Genomic DNA, 23,592 nt, shown 5'->3' on the forward strand with positions numbered 1-23,592 from the left:
ACCTATTCTCTGTATTCTGTTTTAAATACTTCTAGATTCCCAGATGATAAATATCTCAAAGGTGACCAAAAAAACTGGAAAATCTGCTTCATACAAATCCATTTGTTGTATCCCAAGCCTGTATGTAATACCTACAACACCTATTCAAAATCTAGACCAAAAAGGTTTTATTTTTAGTACTAGGAGTTGAGAAACAGAATACCTCCCACAAATATTAGCTCTATTGTGTGGGGCCTTGTTTCTTGACCGAAAAAGGTTCATACTCAAAGATAATAATTATACTGTCATAACCTGATGAGCCAGCACGTTTCTGGAAAGAGGTTATTGTTCTTTAAAATACTGCATACAGTGTTATGAACTTGACTAAATTCACAAGGTATTTTAGTTTTGCCTAGAGGAAATATACTGTAGAATCACAGAGTGGTTTGGGTTGAAGGGACCTGTAAAGATCATCTAACTACAACCTCCTTGCAAATAGACCTTTTTCAAATGTAGTGTGTAGTATAAATCAACCAAGTTTTGAGAGAGGAAGAGAATTAAATGGCTTCTTCAGAAGGTAATGTAGTATAAATGACATTAAGTTTTGATACAAAGTTAAGATATTGAATTCTTTATTAACAGCCTCATATTCAATTAACATCCTGATTATTGGATTTACTGGTGAACTCGGGTACATCTGAGGGCAGGCACTGTAATCTCGGAGGAAGTCATGCCTGAATTTTTCATACACATCAAAGCCCAATCTTTCCTTAAAGTGCAGAATGCAGTTCTACATTAGCAGTGCAGTTTCAATTGCATGCGTGAAATCCACCTGTAACCATGGTGTCAAAGTCTTTAGGTCGGGTTTTCAACTAGAAGGGTAGCTTTTATTTTAGTTTGGATTCTATTTCCTTCAGACCACTTAAACTTTCTATGGAATATATAGGAAAATCTAAATTTTTCGGATCAGAGTATAAAATGGCAAGCATTTTGACTGCAGAACCAGTCAACAGCAAATAGAGGAGTGAAACATATCCCTGTATCCTGCTTTTAACAGATTTAAATATGTGATGTTAGTCTGTAAGAAATAGCCAAACTCAGCATAGCCCGAGTCATCCTTTTTATTACAGTGTGGCTAATAGATGGGGAAAATGGTAGTGGTGTTGGTACAGTCTCTTTACCAATTACTGTGCCTTTCTATCCAGTAATTCAACGACTAAGGCACTTGTGAAGAAAGAGGGAGATCTGGATTTCCTGTCTTTGAAGGAAGGAATCAGCTACTTAACTCACTAATGATTGTTCTTTCCTGAAACCAAGAAGCAGCCTGGCTTGCTGTTTAGATAAGAATGATAATCTGGGAAAGGCAGACTTGAAATTTGAGTGTTTTTTTAAAGCAGCCATTGGATAAAGTAGACGGCATTTTTTTCTAAGGATTGTTACCTGGTCTAATTACAGGTCTAGGAAGAAAAGGTTTTCCATATCTGGTTTAGATTTTTGGTTGCTTGGGTTCTGTTCAGAATGCAGGTTTTGTGTGTTTTTCCTCTAGGTATGCAAGGAGAGACAAATTCATGGAGTTCAGTCTTCTTAATTCTGAATAAAAATAATCTTGAAAAAAATATTGTATTTCATTCTACAGATTTTATGGTTAGTGTTCTTTCTGAAGATGACAACATTATTAAAAATATTAATCCAGCACGGATTTCTATGAAAATGTGGGAAACACAGACCAGTGGAACTAAGATACCAATGGATGTAAGTCATCAAAATACATTCTCAAAATGGGTATCAAAATGCTGACGTAGGACAAACATATTTGTAGTAGAAACTTTCCTTCATTTTATTTAGATCAATGTCCTGTTCTAGATTAACAAGTATTACATATCAATCATATTTGTTTATCAGTATCTGTCCTGTTACAAGTTGTCAGACTGTTCAAATATCAAGACTATAGTAAGGACAAAAATGCTTCCACTCTGCAGGAGCTAACTAATAGCAGGAAGACTATTTGAAGTTGCTACTCCTGAATTTTACGAAGACTCTTAACAATTAAGACTATGGAGCTAGTGTCGAAATTATAGGTGATCTCATTGAATTACTGTATGCTATCAGGGTTGCAAATCATTAAGACTTGATAGCATGTTACAAGCAAGGTATTTTGTCAGTATGTTGCATTAACTTTTTTGCATCGTTCCAGGTTACAACATTTAGCTGTAGTAAAGTGAAGGATGACAAGGAAGATGGCTTCTTCTACTTCAGGTATAGTAGCATTTATGTTATAATTACAGATACAATTTACTGTACAAATTACATCATTTGAAATAGAAAACAAGATGTTTAGATTTTGATAATGATCTGTTACAGAATTAGTGTGTTACAGTGCTACAAAATGATAAAAGATACTGGCAAGATGCAATGAACATGAAGATTGAATTATTCCCTAGATACAGATGACGTTTAATCTGAGAATAGATAAGAGTCTAAGATAATATATTAGAATACATGATGAGAAATGCTAGCAATGAAGGGACTACATCATTTGCTTGTCACTTGTCTAGTAATGTTTTTTAACTCTTTTCAGTGCTACGATCGCTGCTGTAGAAGTGCAGGCTGGGCAAAATGGACTTAACTCTGATTTAATACCTTCTGTAGCTGCGTGTTAATCCTGAGCCATGACCTTGGCCCTGTCAGTTTAGTGGTCTTTCCTTGGACTAATTATTCAGAGATGGTGTCTTAGATGACAGGCAGCAGAACTAGAGCTCATCATAAGCTGGTGTGTGACTGCCACATTTCTACATCTGTTCCTGACAGGCATGCCATGGGATCAGTTAAATAGTTGTACTGGCTCTTGATTGAAGATCTTGCCTCCTAGGAACAGACTTTCATTCTGCTTTTAGAATGGCAGACTTTAGGATCACCTTATTGGCAGCAGATAGCACTGTTGCACAGCTGATCCTTGTTCCTGCATCAGAGGAACAGAGGCTGCTGCAGCTCAACTGTCTCAAGATTCCAGGAGCCATCTGAGTGGCAGCACTTCAGGAGGTGATAGGGGATTCAATGTTCCACCCTAAACGATTCTATGATTCTAAGTTTCCTAACTTGCCTCTCATCTGCGGCCCTTCTCCCTTTCATGGTGCATAATAGAGTTCAGGAAGCTAGGCGTCCAATTTGTAATCCTTGGGGATCTGTGTGCTTTCAAGACCTTGATGTAGCATTAAGTCTTCACCACTTTTTTTCCCCTGGGAAATGGAGGCTCAAACCCAGGGTTCTGACCCGGCTTGATACATGGTACAAATGTACCTCCATCTGTAAGTCCTTCTGGCATATCCAGCCAAGAAACTATCCCTTCTGGGAGGGCAGTTCATATGACCTTTGTTTATTCAGTCTTTTTAGCTTCTCAGATAGTCTATAGCAATGTAATGTATTTGAAAACCTTTTCATTTAAGAGCTTACAACTAATTCAGAATGCTATTTAAGCATGGCTTTTTTTATCATTACCAAGATCTACTTTTACCTTGAAGGCACTTGAGGTTCTGAAGCCTTCTAAGGCTGAGTTTTGGCAGCTAAGCACAAGGAGACTCCCAAATAACGGGAGTCGTATTGAAAATTTTGAAAGAACAGATGGTAAAGATTACCCATTAGCAGCCCTTGTAGGAAAGTGTGTATTACTCATTCCTACCAGTGTCTGCAGCATCACAGTCTACCACCTGGTTTCTCTCAAGTTTTCCTGTCCTTGTCACTGTTACGATGATTTTCATCTATTAAATGTGGATCAGTAACATAGAAGCTATTAATGCAATCTTACAACTTTCATAACAATTGTGCAGTTTCTTCTTTTTCTAAAACATATGTCTGGTTAGATGGTCTTCAGCCACGAGATCCTCAGCAGATTATTTGCAGCTCAGTTTTTTAATGCATCCTGATAAGGCAGATGCTACTTTCAATCTTAAGCTAGATAAAATACAGAAAAGGTAGAATTGTTCCCTTTCTATTCAAAATACAAAAAGGAAAAGTCATGGTCTGTTCTAGAAATAAGTAAAACTTCAGGATTTTGTTTTTTGGAAGCGTTGCAGGGAATCTTGCATCTTTCTTCTTCCCAAACAAAATAAGAGGAAACAAATTGCTTTATGTTACTGACAAAACAGATAAAGTGCTGTATGTTGAAAACAAAAGTATCATTAAACCAGTTCAAGAGTGCCACAATTTATGCTCTCAGAGAAACATCTGAATCTTGGTTAGAGACTGTTTGCATCTCCTCATAAGTTTCTCAGCATTTGTAAGTCACTGCTATCCCTTGTTAAACACTGCAGCAGTCTTCTGGATGCCATGTGGCCTTCCTTGCTAAGTGAAGTTTTGTTTATAGCAACACAACCACATAGGGTCTGGCTTCCCTTCATATTTTGGTATTAGGGGTTCTTTGCCAGTAGTCTGCACTCTGGAACGCTGCAAGGTAAAATGAAAACTCTTCTCTGTCTCTCACTATATTCAACCTTGGTAGCTGGTCCAAGTTACCCAGATTTTTACACCTCCTGAGTAAGAGAAGAAATCAGCTACTCAGATTTTTTTGTAACTTCAAGCCAGATGATTAAATTTGGAGATAATTTGTTGTTGTTGCAGATATAAACATCTCTACGCTCTGCTTCAGTAGCTTTATGAAAATTCATTGAACGGGAAGTGAAATGAGGTAGACTTGCAGATTTCTGAATAGGGCCACGACAAACTTCCTGCCAACTAGTAGAGAGAGACTCTTGGAGGAGACTTTCCTCATCCAAGCTTCCAAAAGCCTTATGCTAGTTCTTGAAAAACTTTCATGGTGTTCATGCTCAAAGAGGAGTACGATGGAGGAGTACTCTAAATATGTCAGGTCTTAACAGGGCTTTCTAACTAGTTTGAAGGACTACTGAGAATTTGAATTGCTAGCATGCTTACATACTTGTCACTTCAATATTGACTCGCTTTCGCTTTTTTTAATTATTATTTATTTATTTAGGGATAAAGTGGTTCCAGAGAGAGTGGGCACTTACAGTATCCAGTTTACCTTTGCAATGGATAAGACAAATATGCTCAACAGTGACCAGGTTTGAATCTATAATTAATTACATGTAGTAGAGAATCATCTGGGAGAAATATTATGATGCTTTGTAAATTCAGAGTGCAATACTTTTAAGCTTTGCCAAAAATGATATTTTTATTTTTGATAGTTATGATTTCAAAATATGTTTTCATTAGCATTTATAACTAAGCAGAAATTTTGTGGAATAAGACCTGTGTAATTTGCAACCTAGTAGAACTGGTTTTATGGTCATGATAATTTATTTCAAGATTGTCAGTAAATTTTACATGCATTTGTTTCAGTATTTTTGAGCAACCCATGTGTGCAGGTGAATTGTAGTGAATTATATCAGTCTTTGTTTTGTTTTATTTTATTTTATTCTTCTTCCTTTTTCTGCTAGATTGTTGTTGAAGTTGTACCTAATGACCCTGTACGCTTGTTACCTGATTCTTTACCAGCTACTCCAGCAGTTTCCAATGTTCGAACTCTTGCTAGCCGTACACTGGTCAAGGATTTATACCTCCATGTAATGGTAACTATACTTCAAGAAAAAAAAACATGATTAGGGACTGTTGAAGATATGTTGAATTTTGCTGTAGGGCATTGCTGCTATCTCTTTGCAGATTAACTTCACAAAAAAGTGATTTCCAGTATATGACAGGTGCATCTTGTTTTATTTACATACAGATAATCAAAAATATAACATGCAGTCTTTGCTGTTAGGCTTCTCAACTGAAACCCATTTCTTGTTGCCACAGGAAAAGAATGTTTTAAGAATAGATTCTAGTGGGAATATGCTTATATATACAGCAGATGTTTCTCTCCACTGTTTTTCTTCCAGGAGACAGTTTCTCGTAGAAACCTTGTATTACAAAAAATGTTTCTTGAAATTTGAACATTCACAGGGATACAGGGAGACCATTTACCAGTTACCACTGTGGGCAACACAGTCGCAGCTTGTGCAAAATTAAATTACTTTATCACCACTTAAGATAGACTTGAGTAGTGAGAAACAAAAACAACAAGAGTAAAGCAGCCTCCCAGCCCACCATTCCCCAGGCTCAGCTTCGCTCCAGACTCCTTTGACCTCTCCTGAGCAGTGCAAGGGTTGGGGAGCAGGGGCAGTGGTCAATCCATGACAGCTCCTCTCTGCTGCTCCTTTCTCCTCACAGCTTGTGGGTCTAGTGTGGGGCCCTCCATGGGCTGCAGTCTGTCATGAACTGCTCCAGCATGAGCCTTCTCCACAGGTGCTGTCCTTCAGGAAATACCCACCTGCTCTAGCCTGGGGTAGTGCACAAGCTGCCGTGTGGATATCTGCTCCACCGTGTGGATATCTGCTCCACCGTGGTCCTTTGTGGGCGGCAGGGAGTACCTGCTGCGCTGTGGTCTCACCGTGGGCTGTGGGGAGATCTCTGCTCTGGCGCCTGGAGCGTCTCCCCTGCCACCTCCTTCTCTTACCCTGGTGTGTCCTCTGCTGTTTCTCTTGGGTTTCCCCTTCTTCTCTGCCAGTGCATTTTTGCCCCTTCTTAAATATATTTCCCCAGAGGAACCACCGTTCTGGCTGAGGGTCGGTGGGAGCTGGCTGGCACCGGCTGTGTCCGGCCCTGGCGTCTCCTTGCTGAGGCCGCCCCTGCAGCCCCCCTACTGCCAGCACCTTGCCACGTAAACCCGATGCAGTAGGTAAATCGATGACTTGGTTCCAAACTAACCGGTTTGTCTTTTTTTACTTACAGGATGAGTACAACAACCACACTGGAATTGATCTAGTTGGCCGAATAATAGCAAAAATTAAGAGCCCCAATGAAGATGATATCGAGATCCCACAGTTTCAGGGGAAAGTCAGTACAGTTGAGTTTCCATTTGACAGAGGCTCAGCTGAAATTGTAAGTGTGGCTGAAATACACAGTTAGCTCCATGAGCAATGGATGTAATGAGACCTGTTTTCCTACAGCTTCAAAGTTGATCTTACACCTCCCGTTTTGTAGAGGGTTGCCATATATTGTAGCCTTCCCTTACAGATAGGTAGGTACATTATTTCATCTCTGGTTGCTGATTTTCAGAAAATCTGAAAGGAGGACATTCTTTAAACTGTTTATCCCTGCCAAGCCAGGGAAGTTTACAAGTACACTCAGTTAAGGACTGAGACATACAGAGGGATGCAGGAGAAGTCTTGTCCTCACTGGAATTTCATATGTAAATAACACTTCACCGATGTATGGTTAAACCATTAATATTAGCAGTATTTTATATTTTGATTTATAATACTGTCTGGCTATTATATCTTAAGATCATTTAGCCTGATCTCTTCATATATATGTAATTAAATTTTACCAGGTTCTCTGTACATTTTGTCAAGCTAACTGGGCATACATATACTTTGCAGAAAAGCATGCTATCCTCATTTGAAGAAGTAAAGATTGAACTACCACTTCTCTCCATAATTTATTTCAGTCATTAGTGCCCTTGACTGTTAAAAATGTTTCGCTTATTTCAGTTTGAATCTCTGGCTGTAGTGTCATGCATACCTCTGAAGGTACTGCATATTGTAGTAATGTCATCGCAATCACTTTTTCCTTCAACAAATACAGATTGAATTTTTAAAACCTATGAGTTCCATTTGTAAGCTGTTACAAAATATAATATCAAAGACACAAGTTAAAATGTGTATGCACACGAAAGCAGAAAACTGTTCAAAACACACAAAAAAACTCCAGCGGATCAGAGCCGCACATTTGTTTTGAGTGGAATGGTCACAATGTCTCTCTTGAAAGCCTACAGAGAACTTCAGTCAGTAGGACTATTCACATGGTGACATAGTTATATATACATTTATTTAAGTTGCTGATAATATAAAAATTGCAGAGCAAAAGTGTACCCCTGTTTCATTTGGTTCCTCTAGTTGTCACATCTTCCTAGCTTGAAGTCGATGGAAATCTTCAAACAGTTAGAAAGGTGTACTGAAGGAGGATCCAACTTCTTAAAGAAATTCTCAGCCACCTTTTCTAGGGCGTTCATTGGGAGCAGCTTTGCAGCAGACCAACATCAGTGTTTGCCAGGTGGAGGCAGACACTGCCTTAGCAACAAATACAAAATTTCTCAGTACACCTTGGAAATCACCACAATAAAACCCCAGTAGAATCACTAAAATCAACATATCCCACTTCTTCATAATACACTTTATTAAGTACATCAACTCTTTTTATTGGAACTACATAGAGGAAACTTAATCACACAGCATAAATAATCCTCTGTCAATAACAGTCAAGGATGGAAACATCCAGTTAACATGGGCAAACGTTTTTCACAGAGCAATCTGTCAAACTGATTTACTCTGATCCCTAAGGAAAAGTGACAAAATATGTATGAAAAACAAGAATAAAGTGCATGGACTGAATAGAAGTATCAGATAAAATTAATATACTAATTGATTTATGGAGCACTCTGAGTTTCTCTTGTTCCCCAATCGTGTTTCAGGAGTAATAAATTAATTGGTTTGTGAACACATTTTTCTCTGACAGGTGGTGTAGGAAAAAGTGCAAAAGTATAGGTGAGGAGTGAGCTATAACCACTGGTCTGATAAAATAGTGCTTTTCTCCACAAATCATCTCCGTGTACTAGTAACCTGCTGTTGAGCCATTGTGACCTAAATATTCCAGTCTTGCTTCAGTGACTACGCTAATAGCTATGCAATGTTTTTGGGAGATGTTTTTGGGTTTTTTTCTTTGGCTTGGTTTGGATATTTATTTATTTATTTTGTAAGCAGGTTCTTTTTCTTTTTTTTTCTCCTTATATATCACTGGTTTGTTGGAAGATGAGGGGTTGCATTCTTCTGCTTTCTAATTACTGTGATCTGATAAGATCCTACTGCTTTTGACAGTAACTTGTGTTCCTGATTGTTCTGTAGAGAGTAATACCATTTCAGTGAATCTCTTCCCCTCTTTGGGGCAGTTTTCAGTTTTCTAGCTTATACTGAGTTCCCTGACTTCAGAAAACTCACAAAACTTGTGTCAAAAGGATTTGTTGGTTGTGATGCAATGTACTTTTCATATGATTGGTAATGGGGAGGGGACATACTAGTGATTTTTCAAGTATCTTGAAATTGTTCCATCTTGTTTGTAAATATAATTATGTGCAATTAGCATCAATGTAATGAAACTGATAATCTGACAGGTTTACGCTGAGGTTCAGGAATACTAAACTTGTTTAATGAAGAAAAATGTTTAGATTTTTATTAGTATACATTTTCTAAGGAAAAGGTATTTCCACTGCAGACTTCTCCTGATTAAATATGTAGCTGCAATATTTTTGAAAGCCATGAAGACTATCTTTGAAGGTTATATATCTATCTCTTCTTTTAGGCTGCAACCACCTCTCTTGATTTGGCCAGTTGAGTAGCAATTTCTACATGTTAAAGGTGGAAACAGTATGAGTTTTATTATAAGCATTATTCATTTTATGCATGATACCTTTCCCAAAGTAACAACATATTTAGATATTACCTATACTAATTTTATTTCTGTTTACTGTTCTTTATGGTTTTATAATATTTCTCATGTTTGTAAAGAAAGGTGAAGGATTTAGTTTCTTTTCAAAAAGGAATTGGTAAAAAATGGGATGTTCATGTTACTGTTTGGATACATATTGTTCATTCATTTGGGACCTGCTGTCTACTTCCATGGTAACAGCAGTAACTTGAACTCAGCACTGGGAATAGTTTGTGTTTCCTTTTCCGTGTTTATGCATTGGGTCTTTCTTTTTAATGTTCTGTTTGCATTTGTTCACATGCTGAATGAAGTACATCCAGGGAGATCTTGCTTATGGGACAGTGCAGAAAATATTTTTTCTGAGCATGTATCTCTTCAAATTTATAGCCAAAAATAATAAATAATAAGTCTCTTTAAACAGGTAAAATGACAATCTTAATTCTTAAATAATAAAGTAGTTACTGCTAAATCTTTGTATTTTACTTGCCTTCAATAGTTATAAAAGGCATTTGCAAGCCAATAATTAAAACTGTAGTAATGTTGTATAGATATTGTTATATAACCTATAAGATTTAGTATTTGAAGAATGTCTGTTTTATGTGTTACCAGAAGTGTGACTATAATCTTATGTATGTATGTTTGTTTGTTTGTTTTATTAGAATCTAGTGTTGGCTGAAAACAGTCCTGGAAGAGATAGCACTGAATATATTCTTGTATTTGAGCCAGATCTGCCAGCTTTGAAGAAACCTTTGGAACCATACTGTCTGTCCTTTATGTTTTACAATGGTATGTTTCAGTTATTCTATAATGCTTGCTTTTCCTTAGAACCAACTATTTTTAGGTCCATAATACTTCTTAAGAACTGTGTAATAGCTTAATAGATTTTTGCTGATATTTAAACCAAGTGTGTTCCTCTGTTGTCTTCTAAATGTATGTTTGTTTATTTCTGTAGATTTCAAGAAGCAGCAACAGATGGCAACGCTTACAAGGGAGAGAGACCAGTTATCTCAGTCCATAGGTGTTTATAGAAATTGGTTTGATATTACCAATCAGCTTGTAACTGAAATGAAGTGTAAGTTCATTAAAATATAGAAATAAATTTCCTGGGAATTAAACCTTTTTTTCCTTTAATAATTTTGAGACTGTAGAGAGGGGGGAGAAAAATCAGTATTGAAATAATGAAATACAGTAGAGGGGAGCAGAAAGCAATATATCTTTGCATTAGAAGGGAAGCATCTAGTTATTTGGATGGACCTACCTATAAAAGGTCTTGATTTGAGGTAGAGCATTTTGTGTCACAACTGTCAAAAGGAGGAATAAAACATTGAAATTGATGGTCTGGTTCATTTTTCCATGACTGGTTTGTACTCTGAGCTTTGGAATGGATGTGTGAATGCTTATCCATCTGGAAAGTCAACAGTTGCCTAAAACCAATCTTCTTTCAAAAAGTTAGTCTTACATTTTCAAAATGTTACTTTTTCCCCCCATATTTGATTCTTAAGTACATTATTCGAAAGTATTGTGTAGCTATTCAGCAAATGTAATCCTTTATAAAGTCTGTTAAACAGCAGAGCTGGGTAAGTGCAGTGGTTTATGGAAATGGGACAAATGAGGGAAATGTTTTCTTCACAGTATTTTTTTTGTTAGAATCATCCTGTCTGTTGCTCAGAAGGTTTGTTTTAATAGATGCATTTTGAATTTTTACTTTTAATTGCTAAATGTAAATAAAGCAGGCTGGAATTAGAAGATGCTGCTGTTTCTTGTAATTTTAGTACAGGGCTGTGTTTCTGTTACTTACTGCATGTTTCCGTTATGGATGCAAATTCCTAAATTCCAGTGTGAAAGGCAAAAAATTTTGTTTCCTATTTGCAGATTTTTGCACATCTCTAGAGAGTAAGTTAGAGCACAACGTTACACTTTATACTTAAATAGCATTTGCAAATATAAACCTGTTTGAATAGAGAGGGTGGAAAGCAACTCGCCTGTTTTCTCATTTGTTTTCAAAATTGCTTCAGTTCAGATATGAGAGTTGAGGAAATGGTGTCCAGGAAACTATGTCCCGTGTAAGAGACAAAAGAGAGTAGTGCCAGGTACTACTCTTCCCTTCACTCTCTTGCCATGTTGCCTGTTGGAGAACCACTTGGAAAGATAACTGAGGATGAAAAGAAGAAAGGGCTTAGATTCTCAAGCTGATCTAAGGACTGGCCCTGTAGCTTTGTGAAGCTGAAAGAAATGGCAACTGCTGAGATTGCTTAGAGACTGGATAAATTACAAGATTTTTGTGGACAAATCCTGATACTCTGTGCTGAAATTAAGAAGTAGATAGCATTGGCTGAGGGTGGCATAATTCTGAAAACTGGAAAGAAATTGTCTGAAGTGTTCCATTGCTTTCTAATATTTCCTTACTCTCCCTGTTGATATTATTGGTTTCAGGTCAGGTTAAAGAAGCTGAAACAAGAGAAACTCACCTGAAGAATGAACTGAAAAAACATCAAATTGAATTACCACAGACAAACACGGTATGACTTATTTCTTCCTAAACTCCATGATGTCTTGAAAATAAATTAATCTTAATATGAATTTGATATAATTATATAACATTATTGAATCACACTGGTATATACACAAGCACGTACTACCAAAACCCTGAAAATTTAAACCACGAGGAAAATTTGTGGATCAATGCCAAACTTAAATTACTGTTCTGGTAGTGTGACTGTCCCGTAAACAAACTGCTAGAGGTATAAGAAAAACTTCAAGTTTATATCCTGATCTTGGTTTTGCCTTTCTGCTAAGGTTACCAGTTGTGTAACTGGTACTGCTAGTTTTCATGATGGGTTTTTGTAGGCTGATCGATATACACTGGATGTATTCTGGTGTAAGCAGACCAAAGGAAAACACTTATTTTCAGAGAATTAGATAACTTAATATGTTACTACTAAAGCTGATGTAAAAGTGAGTTTGAGAGATTCAGGGCAATTACCCCCACTGCTAATTTTCCGTGAAGATCCAATTATGTTTTAAAGAAACTTTTAAAACAAAGTTTTCAGCCTACTAACATTTTTGGGGAAAAAAACATGTAAACAGTAAGTTAGCTTTAGATCAAGTGAAAACAATTGTTACACTCATTAATCACAAATCAGTAGAATTAAATTATATATATTCTGCAATCACTGTACCCAGGTTCTTCCTGCTGGCTAAATTTTTCAGGCCTTGGACATGATTCCCTTCTAAAATGGTTTATTTGTGTACATTTGTGGCTGTCTCTTCCTTTTGATTTAAACTTCCTTCAGTTTTGGCTCTGGTAGCTCTTTGTGGAAAGCTCCCTGAAGTCTTAAAAAAAAAAAAAAGAAAAGAAGTAGCAATAAAAAAATCTGTAGTCACAATTGAAGTATGCCACTTTTTGCTTTCTGAGTTTATCTGCAGTGGTCCCCTATATATTAAGAGTCTGTTTCAGATTATTGAATGGTTTTTGTTAGGAACTTGATTGACAACAGGTAAAGTAACTACTTCTGCAGCTCAGCCCAATGATACACGCTTACTAACTTCAAATTATAATTCTCAGCTTCAGTATGTGGATTCTCTTATAAAACAAAAGATGTTGGATCAAGAAGGAGTAATGAAACAGCCAAGGCGAACTTGTACCCTCCCAAACTATCCAAAAGGCAACCAGGATATTTTAGGCAAGGTGAGTTTTCTCTCAGCCTTCAGATGAGTTTTGTTGGTTCCAGGAAGTGGTAATCATGAAAAATTTGCAAGTAATTTTTGAGGAGTATTAAAAAGAAGATAGCAATCTCAACCCATCAGATGACCAGCTCTTCTAATAGATTCATCAACAGGGGAATTAAATGTCTGATCAAAGTTGCAGGATTATTGTGATTAGCATAAAAAGGGGAGGTGGTCTTGGCTTCTATTTTGACTGTTTTAACTTCTGTGGTACAGATTGCTCATTTAGCTCAAATCGAGGATAACGAAGCAGCAAAAGTTATCTCTTGGCATTTGGCAAGCGACATGGACTGTGTAGTCACATTGACTACTGAAGCTGCTCGTTCTATTTTTGATGAAACTCAAGGTCGACAACAAGTGTTACCTCTTGATTCTATTTACAAGAAGACACTTCCCGATTGGAACAGGTAGAGAAAACACATTTGTATTACATACTACTTCAGCTTTTTTTGGCGTATGTCATTTCTCTTTTTAAACTCTAATAGTAAAGTTTTAACAGAAAAAAAATTCTGGCTTCATAATCATAGTGACAGTGATGTCACTTGAAATGTTAGCTGAAATCATAACTTTGTCTTTAACTGCTGTTAAAGGTAGGCAATCTACCATTTTTTTTCCTTTACTTCTCCATGTTTTCTAGAACAGGAACTTTCTAAAAATAATTTTAGCACTTCAAATTCTAACTTAAATCCAGTTCCAGAGTACCTTCCCTAAAATAATCTGTAGTAATAGAAATTCATTCTGCTGGTTTGGTTTCCTGGAAAATAAAGGAAAACGCAATATTTATGTGCCTGAAAATAATTTGCTTATGAAGATGACTGCTAATACCATTTTAGAAAATGTCTTTTAGAAAAGATCTGATGTGCAGGTACACTTATAAGGTCCAGAATCTCAGTTTTTATAAAACTAAAACTTGTCCATAAAATCAGTCATATGGATTTGTTGGGTATATGTCTTATTACCAATTAGCGTTTCCAAAGCATCTTTAATATAACTGGCATTTCAGATAATGATTTAGCATCTGGTGTGGAAGTGTTAAGATGCATTCAATTAATTTTGAAATTTCTGACTATATTGCCAGAAGTAATAATGAAATAAGGGGAAATTACCTTTTTTTTCTCCTCTTTTCTTCTCCCTTACTCTCCCCTTTCTTTAAACAGACCTTTACCTCACTTAAGAAATGGAAAAATCTTCTTCAGACCTATTGGAAATCCAGTATTTGCCAGAGATCTGTTAACATTTCCAGATAATGTAGAGCATTGTCAAACAGGTAAATAGTATTAAAGAAATTGTTCAGAACTTCTTTCTTTTTAATAAATAAAATACAGAAATATCGCAAATCATAGTCCTTTCAGTAATCTTCATTGAAATGTGCAAATACCCATGTCACATTCCTTGTGAAGTCTGCTGGTAAAAAGACTGTTAAGTATTTGCAAACAACAGTTGTGAAAACTTCAGCAATGACCACTGTCTTCTGCTTTTTGTCTTATTTTCTTTACTAGATTGCTTTTCTTTTTAAAATTACAGCAGCGTTATCTTATTCCCAAGCTCATATAAGCAGAAACAGACAATCGTGGTATTAGTTTTTATATTTTCATATTGCAGAAGTTACTGCTTTTGTTGGACTGTTTTTCCAGTCCTATTCCTCTCAAAATGTGTAACGTATAGATTGATGTACACTCAGATCAAACTGCAGATGACTAAATACATTACGCTTAAATAGTTACAGGAAGAATAAGCTTTCAATTTTTATGTAGATTTCAGCTTAGGGAACCATCATCCTCTTACTTTTCCTGATAAAGTTGCAGTACCTACCTTTTCCTACACTTTTTCTTAAATTAAGTAGACCTACTCTTTTATATGGAGTCTTGGAGTCTCTATAGTAAGAGATAAAATGAAAAACTTACTGAAGTTATTTAACAACTTCTCAATATTGAAATATTCCTCTCTTCTGTTAATAAAAAAAAATTTTTTAGTCCAGTTTCTTTGCAGAAAGTTAGATACTGTCAGAGACTTTGACTAAATTCTTCATGTCCTTTGGGGAAATTTAAAAACCACATTGCTTGACATATCTCATGCAAGACTACATCAAGTTAGACTTTGTATAGAACAGTCTTTGACTAGCAGAAGAAAAGTCTTAAACACAACCAGATTATCAGCCTGTGAATGTTTTTTTTTTTTTTCTTTGATACCCACTGAATATTAAGAAACTGAGAACACAATTCAAGGAGCTCTTAAAATAATGATCATTTATATAATTTCCTAAAACTTGGGATTTTATTATGTGTGTCTTCATAAATGTAAATGTAAGATATCAAGAGGGTACTTTGGTGGAAAATACAGTCAATTGTGCCATAAGGCAATTAAACATACTAAATATTTTTCTTTATGAATTATTTAATGAAAACAGAAGATTGCATATTTATCTCAATCTCAGAATAAAATTTCATGGGAAAAAGATCATGCACATCTGTTTCCCTTGCACTTATCTAAAAAGCTGTAATAATGACACCTTAGAATTGATTTTTCAAAACTCAAGTTAGTTTCTTGTGGAGAAGTTTCATGGTTCAAAAAATTACATTTTTCAGTGTTTGGGATGCTCTTGGGTGACACTATCATTATAGATAACTTGGATGCTGCCAACCATTACAGAAAAGAGGTATGTTTCAATTATTCTTGATATTTTTTAAAACAAATACATTGCATAGCTACATATTTAATACATCGCTAACTTAGAATAATTGGTAAGTTTAATGCTGCATTAGCTGTAGGTGTGCTTACTGTCTGTAGGTCTTGATGTACTTAACAGTGAATTTTCTCTATTCAACAAATTCCATTATGTGAATGTTGCCATGAAGCATGAGGCCATGTTTTAAAAGAGAAACATTTTTAGTTTTGCTGTTAAATGCAAGTTCTTCAGTACTTGCCTAGCCCTTGTATGTATAATACAACGCAGTAGTCTGAGGCACATGATGAAATCTCAGATCCACTGAAACCCACTAAAATTACTAAAATCTTGATGTGAAATTTACTGGACCTTTTTCTGACCCGTTTTATTTAGGTTTAATGAGACATATTTTAGCAGGCAAGAGTCCCTGAGAAAGTCCTGACACTGGGCACTTTGTTTCAGTTTAGGAGTTTGCTAGAATTGAAATAATAATTCAGCAGAAGAATACAGAACTGTGCTGATTAAACATTGGGGCTACATATTCTCTCCCCCTGCCCCCAGAAGTGTAAGAAATTGTAGTGCAGATTTGTACTTAAGAGAACAAGTTAATAAGGAACCTCTGGTGGCATCTCAGATTGGTAGCCTGTTTTGAGTCAGATCTTGGTTGTTAGTGTCAGAGACAAACCATCTGTGTCTGTTCAGGAAAAGGAGTTTGTATATCATCATTTCTCCAAATGAGGTCTGGGTCATTTCATTTGGTTAGGCTGTCACCTGGTTTGTTTCTGTCACCCACTACAGGTAAATTTCATCAACTATATGGAAGTTTTAGTGAATATGTTATAAGAAATAAATCCCTTGGAATTTAGATGCTTTAGATCTTGTGCATTTAAAAAAAAGACAAAAGCCATCTTCATCAAGTAATTAAGTGCTCACGGTTTTTTATCATCATTGATGTTTATTGCCATTACTTCATAGTGTATGTTGATAATGAGCTTTTTCGAAGTATAGATCTAAATTCTGCCTCCAGAGTTCTGTTAAAAATCTGAGAACACAAAACCAAAAAAAAATCTAGATTTCATAATTACCAACAGTACTGTCTAATTCTAATATACGCATTCTATTACTTGAAAGTAAAAGACATGAAATGTAATTTTATAAAAGATATTCTCATTAGAGAACAAGCTGCGTCATAGTTGAAAGATGCAAAGCTTCACAACAGTGTTGTTGAAAACTTCAGATTTTCCATGGAGTTACTAATTTAGTATCTCTTTTTATACTTGTGTAGGTTGTAAAAATTACACATTGCCCTACTCTGCTGACTAGAGAGGGAGACAGGATTCGCAGCAATGGAAAATTTGGAGGCCTTCAGAATAAAGCTCCTCCAATGGACAAACTCAGAGGCATGGTATTTGGAGCACCCATGCCGAAACTTTACTCTACTCTCTCTGGACAGATAGGTGGGTTTATGAAGTCACGAAAATGCAAAACTTCCAAAATTATATTGTTTTCCTGTGTTTGTTATTCTCTTCTGTAATATAGAAAGGAAAACTTCAGTTTAGCATAAAGTTATTTTAAGAAATATGACCTGTACAGTGTCCTATTTATGAATTTCCCTTTTCTTAAAAGCTTATAGCTATTATATTTCCTGAAAGAAGAAATAATAATCATGAGATATTCCCCCTTTTTCTTAGTCTTATTAAAAAAAAGAGTATAAGCAGTGGTAAACATTCAAACAACAGGTATAAGAAGCTTGAGCTGATGAAATTCCAGCATCCTTGAAAAACAAAATTTCAGGTCTTTCTCCCCCAGAAACACCATACATCAATTCAGAATTTCTTACTGTGCAAGTAAGCTCTGTGAAGCAGTAGTAGAAAAATTCCTGTTCTCATCAATAGTGCACAACAATGTCTACATTATTTTCATAGCATAAAGATACCTTATATTTCCTGCGAGATCATTTACATTTCATTATGTGTTTGGATTCTTCCTTTCAGAATAAAGGCTATAAATTAAGTCAAAAGATGGCAGCTTCTGACATGTAACGGCTGACCTGACTGATCTGTAAAACATTCAAAAGTCTTATTCACAAAGAAGGTTGCTCTTCAATACTTAAAATTAGTTTTTCCGTAACAGTATGCCTAGAACTGTGCAATGAAGAGAGGTGGGGGGAGAACAAGAGAACACATGCACCTATTGGAGTAGCTTTTATATATGAGCAAACAACTAAACCTTGACCTTGAAGGAGAAGAAAAGACTAAAAAGATCTTCCCTAGGCATTTCAGTAAAAATATATTCATGGAGGAAAAACACAGTAAGCGTTTCAGCTACAGGCTGAAATGTGTTGGTTTTAGCACACTTCATATTCGTCTATCAACACATTTTCCATTGTTGAACTCCATTATTACCCAATGTGAATTATATTGGAATTGTCTATAATTTAGTACAGGAAGAACCATGGTAGAAAAGGGCATGTTTTAATTACACTTGGATAGTTACTAGGCATTTAAACAATTAGTAGTGAAATTCCATATAAAGGACAGCACCTCATTGCACAAGACTTGTTTTGAACTGAATTCCAGCTGTAACATTAGTTCTGACTTGCTCTTCTTCTATGTTTGTAGCATAAAAGAAAAGTGGTTACTTAAACTGTGATTACACTGACAAGGTATTTCTAAAATAAACTGTGCTAAGAATTTACAGTGCCTTTTTTCAGTATGCAGTAACTAATCTGTGTGGATGTTTTCACCCCGTGGCAAACGTAAGATAATTTAGTGTTCAGTTAAGCTTTGTGCAAGCCACCTCATCTTCACGACAAAGTAAAATAAATGAATCTCGGCTAACATGCTTGAACCCTTTCTTGACATATATATTTAGTGCCTGGACAAAGAAAAATTCTTCATCCCGTGTTAAAAGAGGAACAAAGTTTGTCAGCAAAATATGCTCTTGCTTACCTGGGTCTGCTGCTGTCTCCTTATGGAAATTTCCATAGATGGGATGAAGTGAAACTCAGTAAATGTTCTCTGGTCCACAAGATGGACTAGGTTTCAAGTCAGTAATACAAGCTTCAGCTTTGTAGCACTAAAAGCAAAACATACTACAAGCACACAATGGCATCAAAGTAGAGAATTCAGTTTGGAGCGCACACAAGTGACAAGATGTGTAAAGAAATACCTGTTTGCCACATAATTTTCAGAGTTCACTGGTACTTTACTGTGACCTAAGATAAGGGCTCAGAAAGAAAAGAGGAAGCAAAATATTGGATGTGAGTTAGTTTGGGGTTTTTTTCCCCAATCTGTCTTTACAGTCATTTTAAGAACAGCCACTGGTCCACTATAAGTTTGGGTGTTTGGGTTTTTTTTTAAGTACTGCTTTTGAAAGATGTTTTCTTGTGAATCTTATGCATTGTCTGCATTGTAATTGGGTAGCCTTCTAAATCAAAGTGACCACTTATTTACGGTTCTGTATTTTATTCTCAATTAGATCTTCTTCAGCAATACCGTGCAGCAGTGGTGAAACTTGATAGTGTGAATAAGGACCTTGATTTACATTTGCAGTCACTTAACACTCCAGAAATGCTAAAGAAAAAACAGGAACTTGCCGAACAAGAGAAAAGCCTCAAGCTAATAGAACAAAAATTGGGTAGGTTATTGTATTATGGTTTTGGTGACCTAAAAGAGAGGTGTTACCTGCATCCAGGTGTGTTCTACTATTACAAACTAACAAGTTCAAACTATGAAGGAAGATTGTTAAAATTAAGAGCTTAGAGATGTCTCATTTTAGGGAAAGACTAGAAAAATTATATGTAGTATGATGCTGTGGATATTACCTGGACTAGCACTGCCCTGTAATGTGATCAGGTAATAAAAATGTAGTCAGTGTCTTGTGAACATGAAACTATGATCTTACTAATAGGAGATTATATAACTATTGGTCTGGCTGGCCCAGTGTTACACAACATTGCCATTCTTTTTGAAATGACAGCATAGTAAAACGCTGAATTGCTTTTGCTAAGGAAACACAATCAAAACATTGAACTACAAAAGAAGCACCCCTAATTCTGCAAGGATAGTGTTTCTGAGTTATAAATTGTTTTTATTTCAATCTCAAATAATTTATGATATTTCAGAATATATTTTAAAAACTATTTATTCTGTGACAACCATAAATAAAGCAAATGGTTTTACCTGTCATCTTTGAACTCAGTTTCAGATATAAGGTAACTATAAAATTTATGGCACTTCTAAAACTTCAAAGGTTCAACACTGCTGTTGTCGGGCTCATTTATAACCAATAGGATTAATATTTTTTTAAAAAAAAATTGTTCTTTCTTACAACTTTTTCATAGGTATGACTCCATCAGATAAAGTCACTGAATCATTGCTTCAGCCTATAATGTTAGATATGTCTGACACCCCCATCCCTCCCAAAAGAATGCGAAGAGACTCAGTAAAAAAGTTGTATAGGTGAGTCTGTTCCGAATCTAGTCATTACTTTACCATGTCCTGGATTCAAAGCAAAAACTAGTTTGGTGGGGGTTTTTTGCATTGGAGATTTTTCTTTTAATTCATATTTGTATACAGCAACTAACAACTAATACAGTTTGCATAAGGCTGATTTTCAAGGTAATTTTTATTTCCGTTAAATTTTCTGCTGTTATTTAAGCTTGATAAAAAAATTTGTTTGCTAATTCTAATTTTGTTTCTCTTCATGAAGTCATTGATGGGGATCTTTATGCATTCATGTTCCCTGTATTTTCTGGTATATTCAACTCTGTTACACCCCAGAAATACTTGAGATAGCTTAGTCTGTGAACTTTTCTAAGGTTCTGTGTCAGATAGTGGGCAGATGAACAGAGAAAGAACTGTATGAGGTGAGCTGGTGTAAAGTAACACAGTCTAGTTAATGCTATAGTACACTGTGTTAACTATACTGTGTTAAATACTTTACGCCAGTATTTATCTCTTTACCTGTGAATCTGCTTCTACATTGCCTCTGTGGCTATTGAGTATTTGTGTACACACACACACAAAAAAAATGAACGGGGAAATCTGTAAGTCTGTATCTTTAAAATGACATGGAGCTTACTTTTCCATTTCTCATGTCTCTCCTTATGACTGCGTCATTGTCTTTGCTGAACTATGGTCGTGTTTTTTAGATTATTTAAATCTTACTCTGTTGTATTCTGCAAATCTCAGAATGAGTTTTCACTATATTACTAGGTATCTCAATTATTTATATTTTTTATTTTCATTTTTTTATTCACATGTAGTACACATGAAGTGTGGGGGGGTTGTGTTTTTTTGAAGTGATTATGTCTTTAATATTAATCCGATGCTATTCCTCATTTTAACTAAATATTTACAAGAATAAGCTGTACACAAACACAGGGTTTACAATAGTTATACTAGTGGGAGCTCTGTGCTTTTGCATCTATTATATCCGTTATACCAAAAAATATAAAAATTAAACAAAAGTGTGTGTCTTTATATATACACGTATATATAAAAGGGCCTGGTTTATAAGCTACCGTGCTTTTTTTTTTTTTTTTTTTTTTTTTTTTAGCTCAGAAGAATGGATCTCCTCTCCCCAAAAGAAGCAGCAGCTGCCACAGCAACCGCTGCCAGTAGCCCCTTCAGAAATTAATGGAACTTCACGAAAGAGAAAGGCATAGACTTGATGAGACTTGTTGGAAATAGCTATGTATTGAAAATGTGAATACATTCAGTTAAAGAAAATTTTCATGTTGTATAACCCATTACTATGAAGATTTTTATACTGATAGGAGATATACATGTATTTCAGTTAGTAGTAACAAAAATGTTTAACGATGATAGCCTAATTTTTGTATAGTTAATTTTCATTTCTAAAAGCTTTCAGAGTTTTTATGTTCATGTGTGGAAAAAAAAGTTTAAAATATATCCTTTTTTATTTATGGAAAAAAACCAATCTTTTCAATAAAACTGTTTCAGTGCAAAGCACTGTCAATATCATCATCAATTGTAATAATTAAATCAATAGATTGTGCCATGAAATGAGATTTTAACTTAAAAAGCAACCCAGGCTGTCTTGGAAGAGAACATTCTGGACTGTTCTTTTTTGATGGATGAGCTGTCGAGGTAATACCACTTTAAAAGGGAAGGTTCGAGCAGTGACATACTGACTTCTAACCACAGCCATTTGTAGAGTCTAGAAGTTAACAACAAGCCAGCATCTGAGGCCCTGGACAGAATTTTACTTTATAAGGCTGTCTCCAGCTTTAAAAAAAAATTATATATATATATATAAAAACAATCTTGATTCTGTTTCCTTCTATAAATACCTAAAGAAAATTTAAGTCTTCTGTGGCTTAAGAAACATAATCTTTAAAATGCTGGAGAAAGTAGTCAACAGGTAAATGAGGCCAAACAAAAGGAAAGGAGGGAGAGTCACAAGTCACTTCTAATGATCTGCATGACAAGGATTTTAGTAACGTACAGGGCAGAAAAGGGCCAGGCATGATTAAAGATACAATTTCAGCCAGGGTCAGAGTGAGCAGCTGGAAATAGGCTTGATTGGATGAAAAAGATAGGGAAGAGTAGAAAGCTAAACTTGAGACAGTATAAAACTATAAGTTGAAGCTATGTAAATACATAACTGGAGAAGGCATTCAAGGGGACTGGGTCCAGTCATTTGACGGGGGGGCAGGGAGAAGTGAAACAAACTTGTCCTTGGTGAACGAAGTTGTGAGCATTCAGAGCAGGTCTAGCTCACTAAGGTGTGTATGTTTGGTGATGCAGAAACAGCAATGCTCCATGATATTTGAAAAGTCCTGGCAGTCAGGCAAAGACTCTATTAACTGGAAAATAGGAAACAACACACGCATTTTAAAAAAGAATAGAAAGGGGGACCCTGGGAGCTACAGCCCTGTCAGCCTCACCTCTGTGCCTGGGAAGATCATGGAACAGATCGTCCTAGAAGCTACACTGATGTAAAAAATCAGAGTTTCCGAGCCCCCTTGCTTTCTGGCACTCCTTGCTAAGGCGGGAGGCTAGGTGTGGCTGGGCCAGGCTTCCAAGATAAAACTCAATAATGAGTTGTTATTAAGCAGGTATTTTTTTATTTGCAGTGCTGGTTGCATAAGGAATCACTCCTCCTAGCATGCACACCCTGGCTCCAGTTCTCACTGTTCTTATGCTACAATCTAATATATATGCATAACATTTCCTGGAAAACTAATACATATTCAAACCACTTCCCCAAAATTATTTACATATTTTTCCACCTCGTGCATGTGCGCGGCCACCTCTGAGGGTCTTCTGATGAAGGCTTGGAGTCTTTGTCTGCATAAACTGTCAAGCTGGGGTCTCTTGCATAAGCATGGTTCATTTCTACTGGTTTAAAAACTTGTTATCCTATTCTTCTGAAACACACCATCCTGTTCTCTAGTGACAGAAAACTTGTATCTTCCTTTGCAGTGCTTGTTTACCATTGTCCAAGGCTATCTCTGACATACCCTTACAGTTCTACAGCCCCCGGTCTAAACTCCCAGACACAATTAAGTAGCAACTAGGTATTTCTCTACATTCTACGTATGTTAGCACATTGTACAAAGGTTACTTAACTGCCAACTCACCAAAGTGGACCGGTCTCTTATTCTTTTAACCCTTACGTATCAACACGGTGGGCAGGGAGGCAATTTGAGACAGCCA

At 36.0% G+C, this 23,592-nt stretch overlaps 1 protein-coding gene across 4 annotated transcripts in view; it reads left to right on the forward strand.

Annotated features, from left to right (window-relative positions):
• The window catches only part of SMCHD1 (structural maintenance of chromosomes flexible hinge domain containing 1), a 90,777-nt gene extending 68,883 nt beyond the window's left edge, over window positions 1-21,894 (forward strand). For all 4 annotated transcript variants that reach the window (XM_080381363.1, XM_080381366.1, XM_080381364.1 and 1 more), the window contains 16 exons: window positions 1,616-1,731; window positions 2,174-2,235; window positions 4,967-5,054; window positions 5,430-5,561; window positions 6,763-6,912; window positions 10,173-10,299; window positions 10,466-10,585; window positions 11,947-12,032; window positions 13,079-13,201; window positions 13,456-13,646; window positions 14,397-14,506; window positions 15,825-15,895; window positions 17,190-17,361; window positions 19,385-19,543; window positions 20,250-20,367; window positions 21,467-21,894. In XM_080381363.1, coding sequence (XP_080237489.1) covers window positions 1,616-1,731; window positions 2,174-2,235; window positions 4,967-5,054; window positions 5,430-5,561; window positions 6,763-6,912; window positions 10,173-10,299; window positions 10,466-10,585; window positions 11,947-12,032; window positions 13,079-13,201; window positions 13,456-13,646; window positions 14,397-14,506; window positions 15,825-15,895; window positions 17,190-17,361; window positions 19,385-19,543; window positions 20,250-20,367; window positions 21,467-21,575 — 1,934 coding nt within the window. In that variant the 3' untranslated portion in view covers window positions 21,576-21,894. The remainder of the gene's footprint in view (window positions 1-1,615; window positions 1,732-2,173; window positions 2,236-4,966; window positions 5,055-5,429; window positions 5,562-6,762; window positions 6,913-10,172; window positions 10,300-10,465; window positions 10,586-11,946; window positions 12,033-13,078; window positions 13,202-13,455; window positions 13,647-14,396; window positions 14,507-15,824; window positions 15,896-17,189; window positions 17,362-19,384; window positions 19,544-20,249; window positions 20,368-21,466) is intronic.
• The last annotated feature ends 1,698 nt before the right edge of the window (window positions 21,895-23,592 follow it).

This window comes from Falco punctatus (genome assembly GCF_963210335.1).
Source record: "Falco punctatus genome assembly, chromosome: 3".
NCBI lineage: Eukaryota > Metazoa > Chordata > Aves > Falconiformes > Falconidae > Falco > Falco punctatus.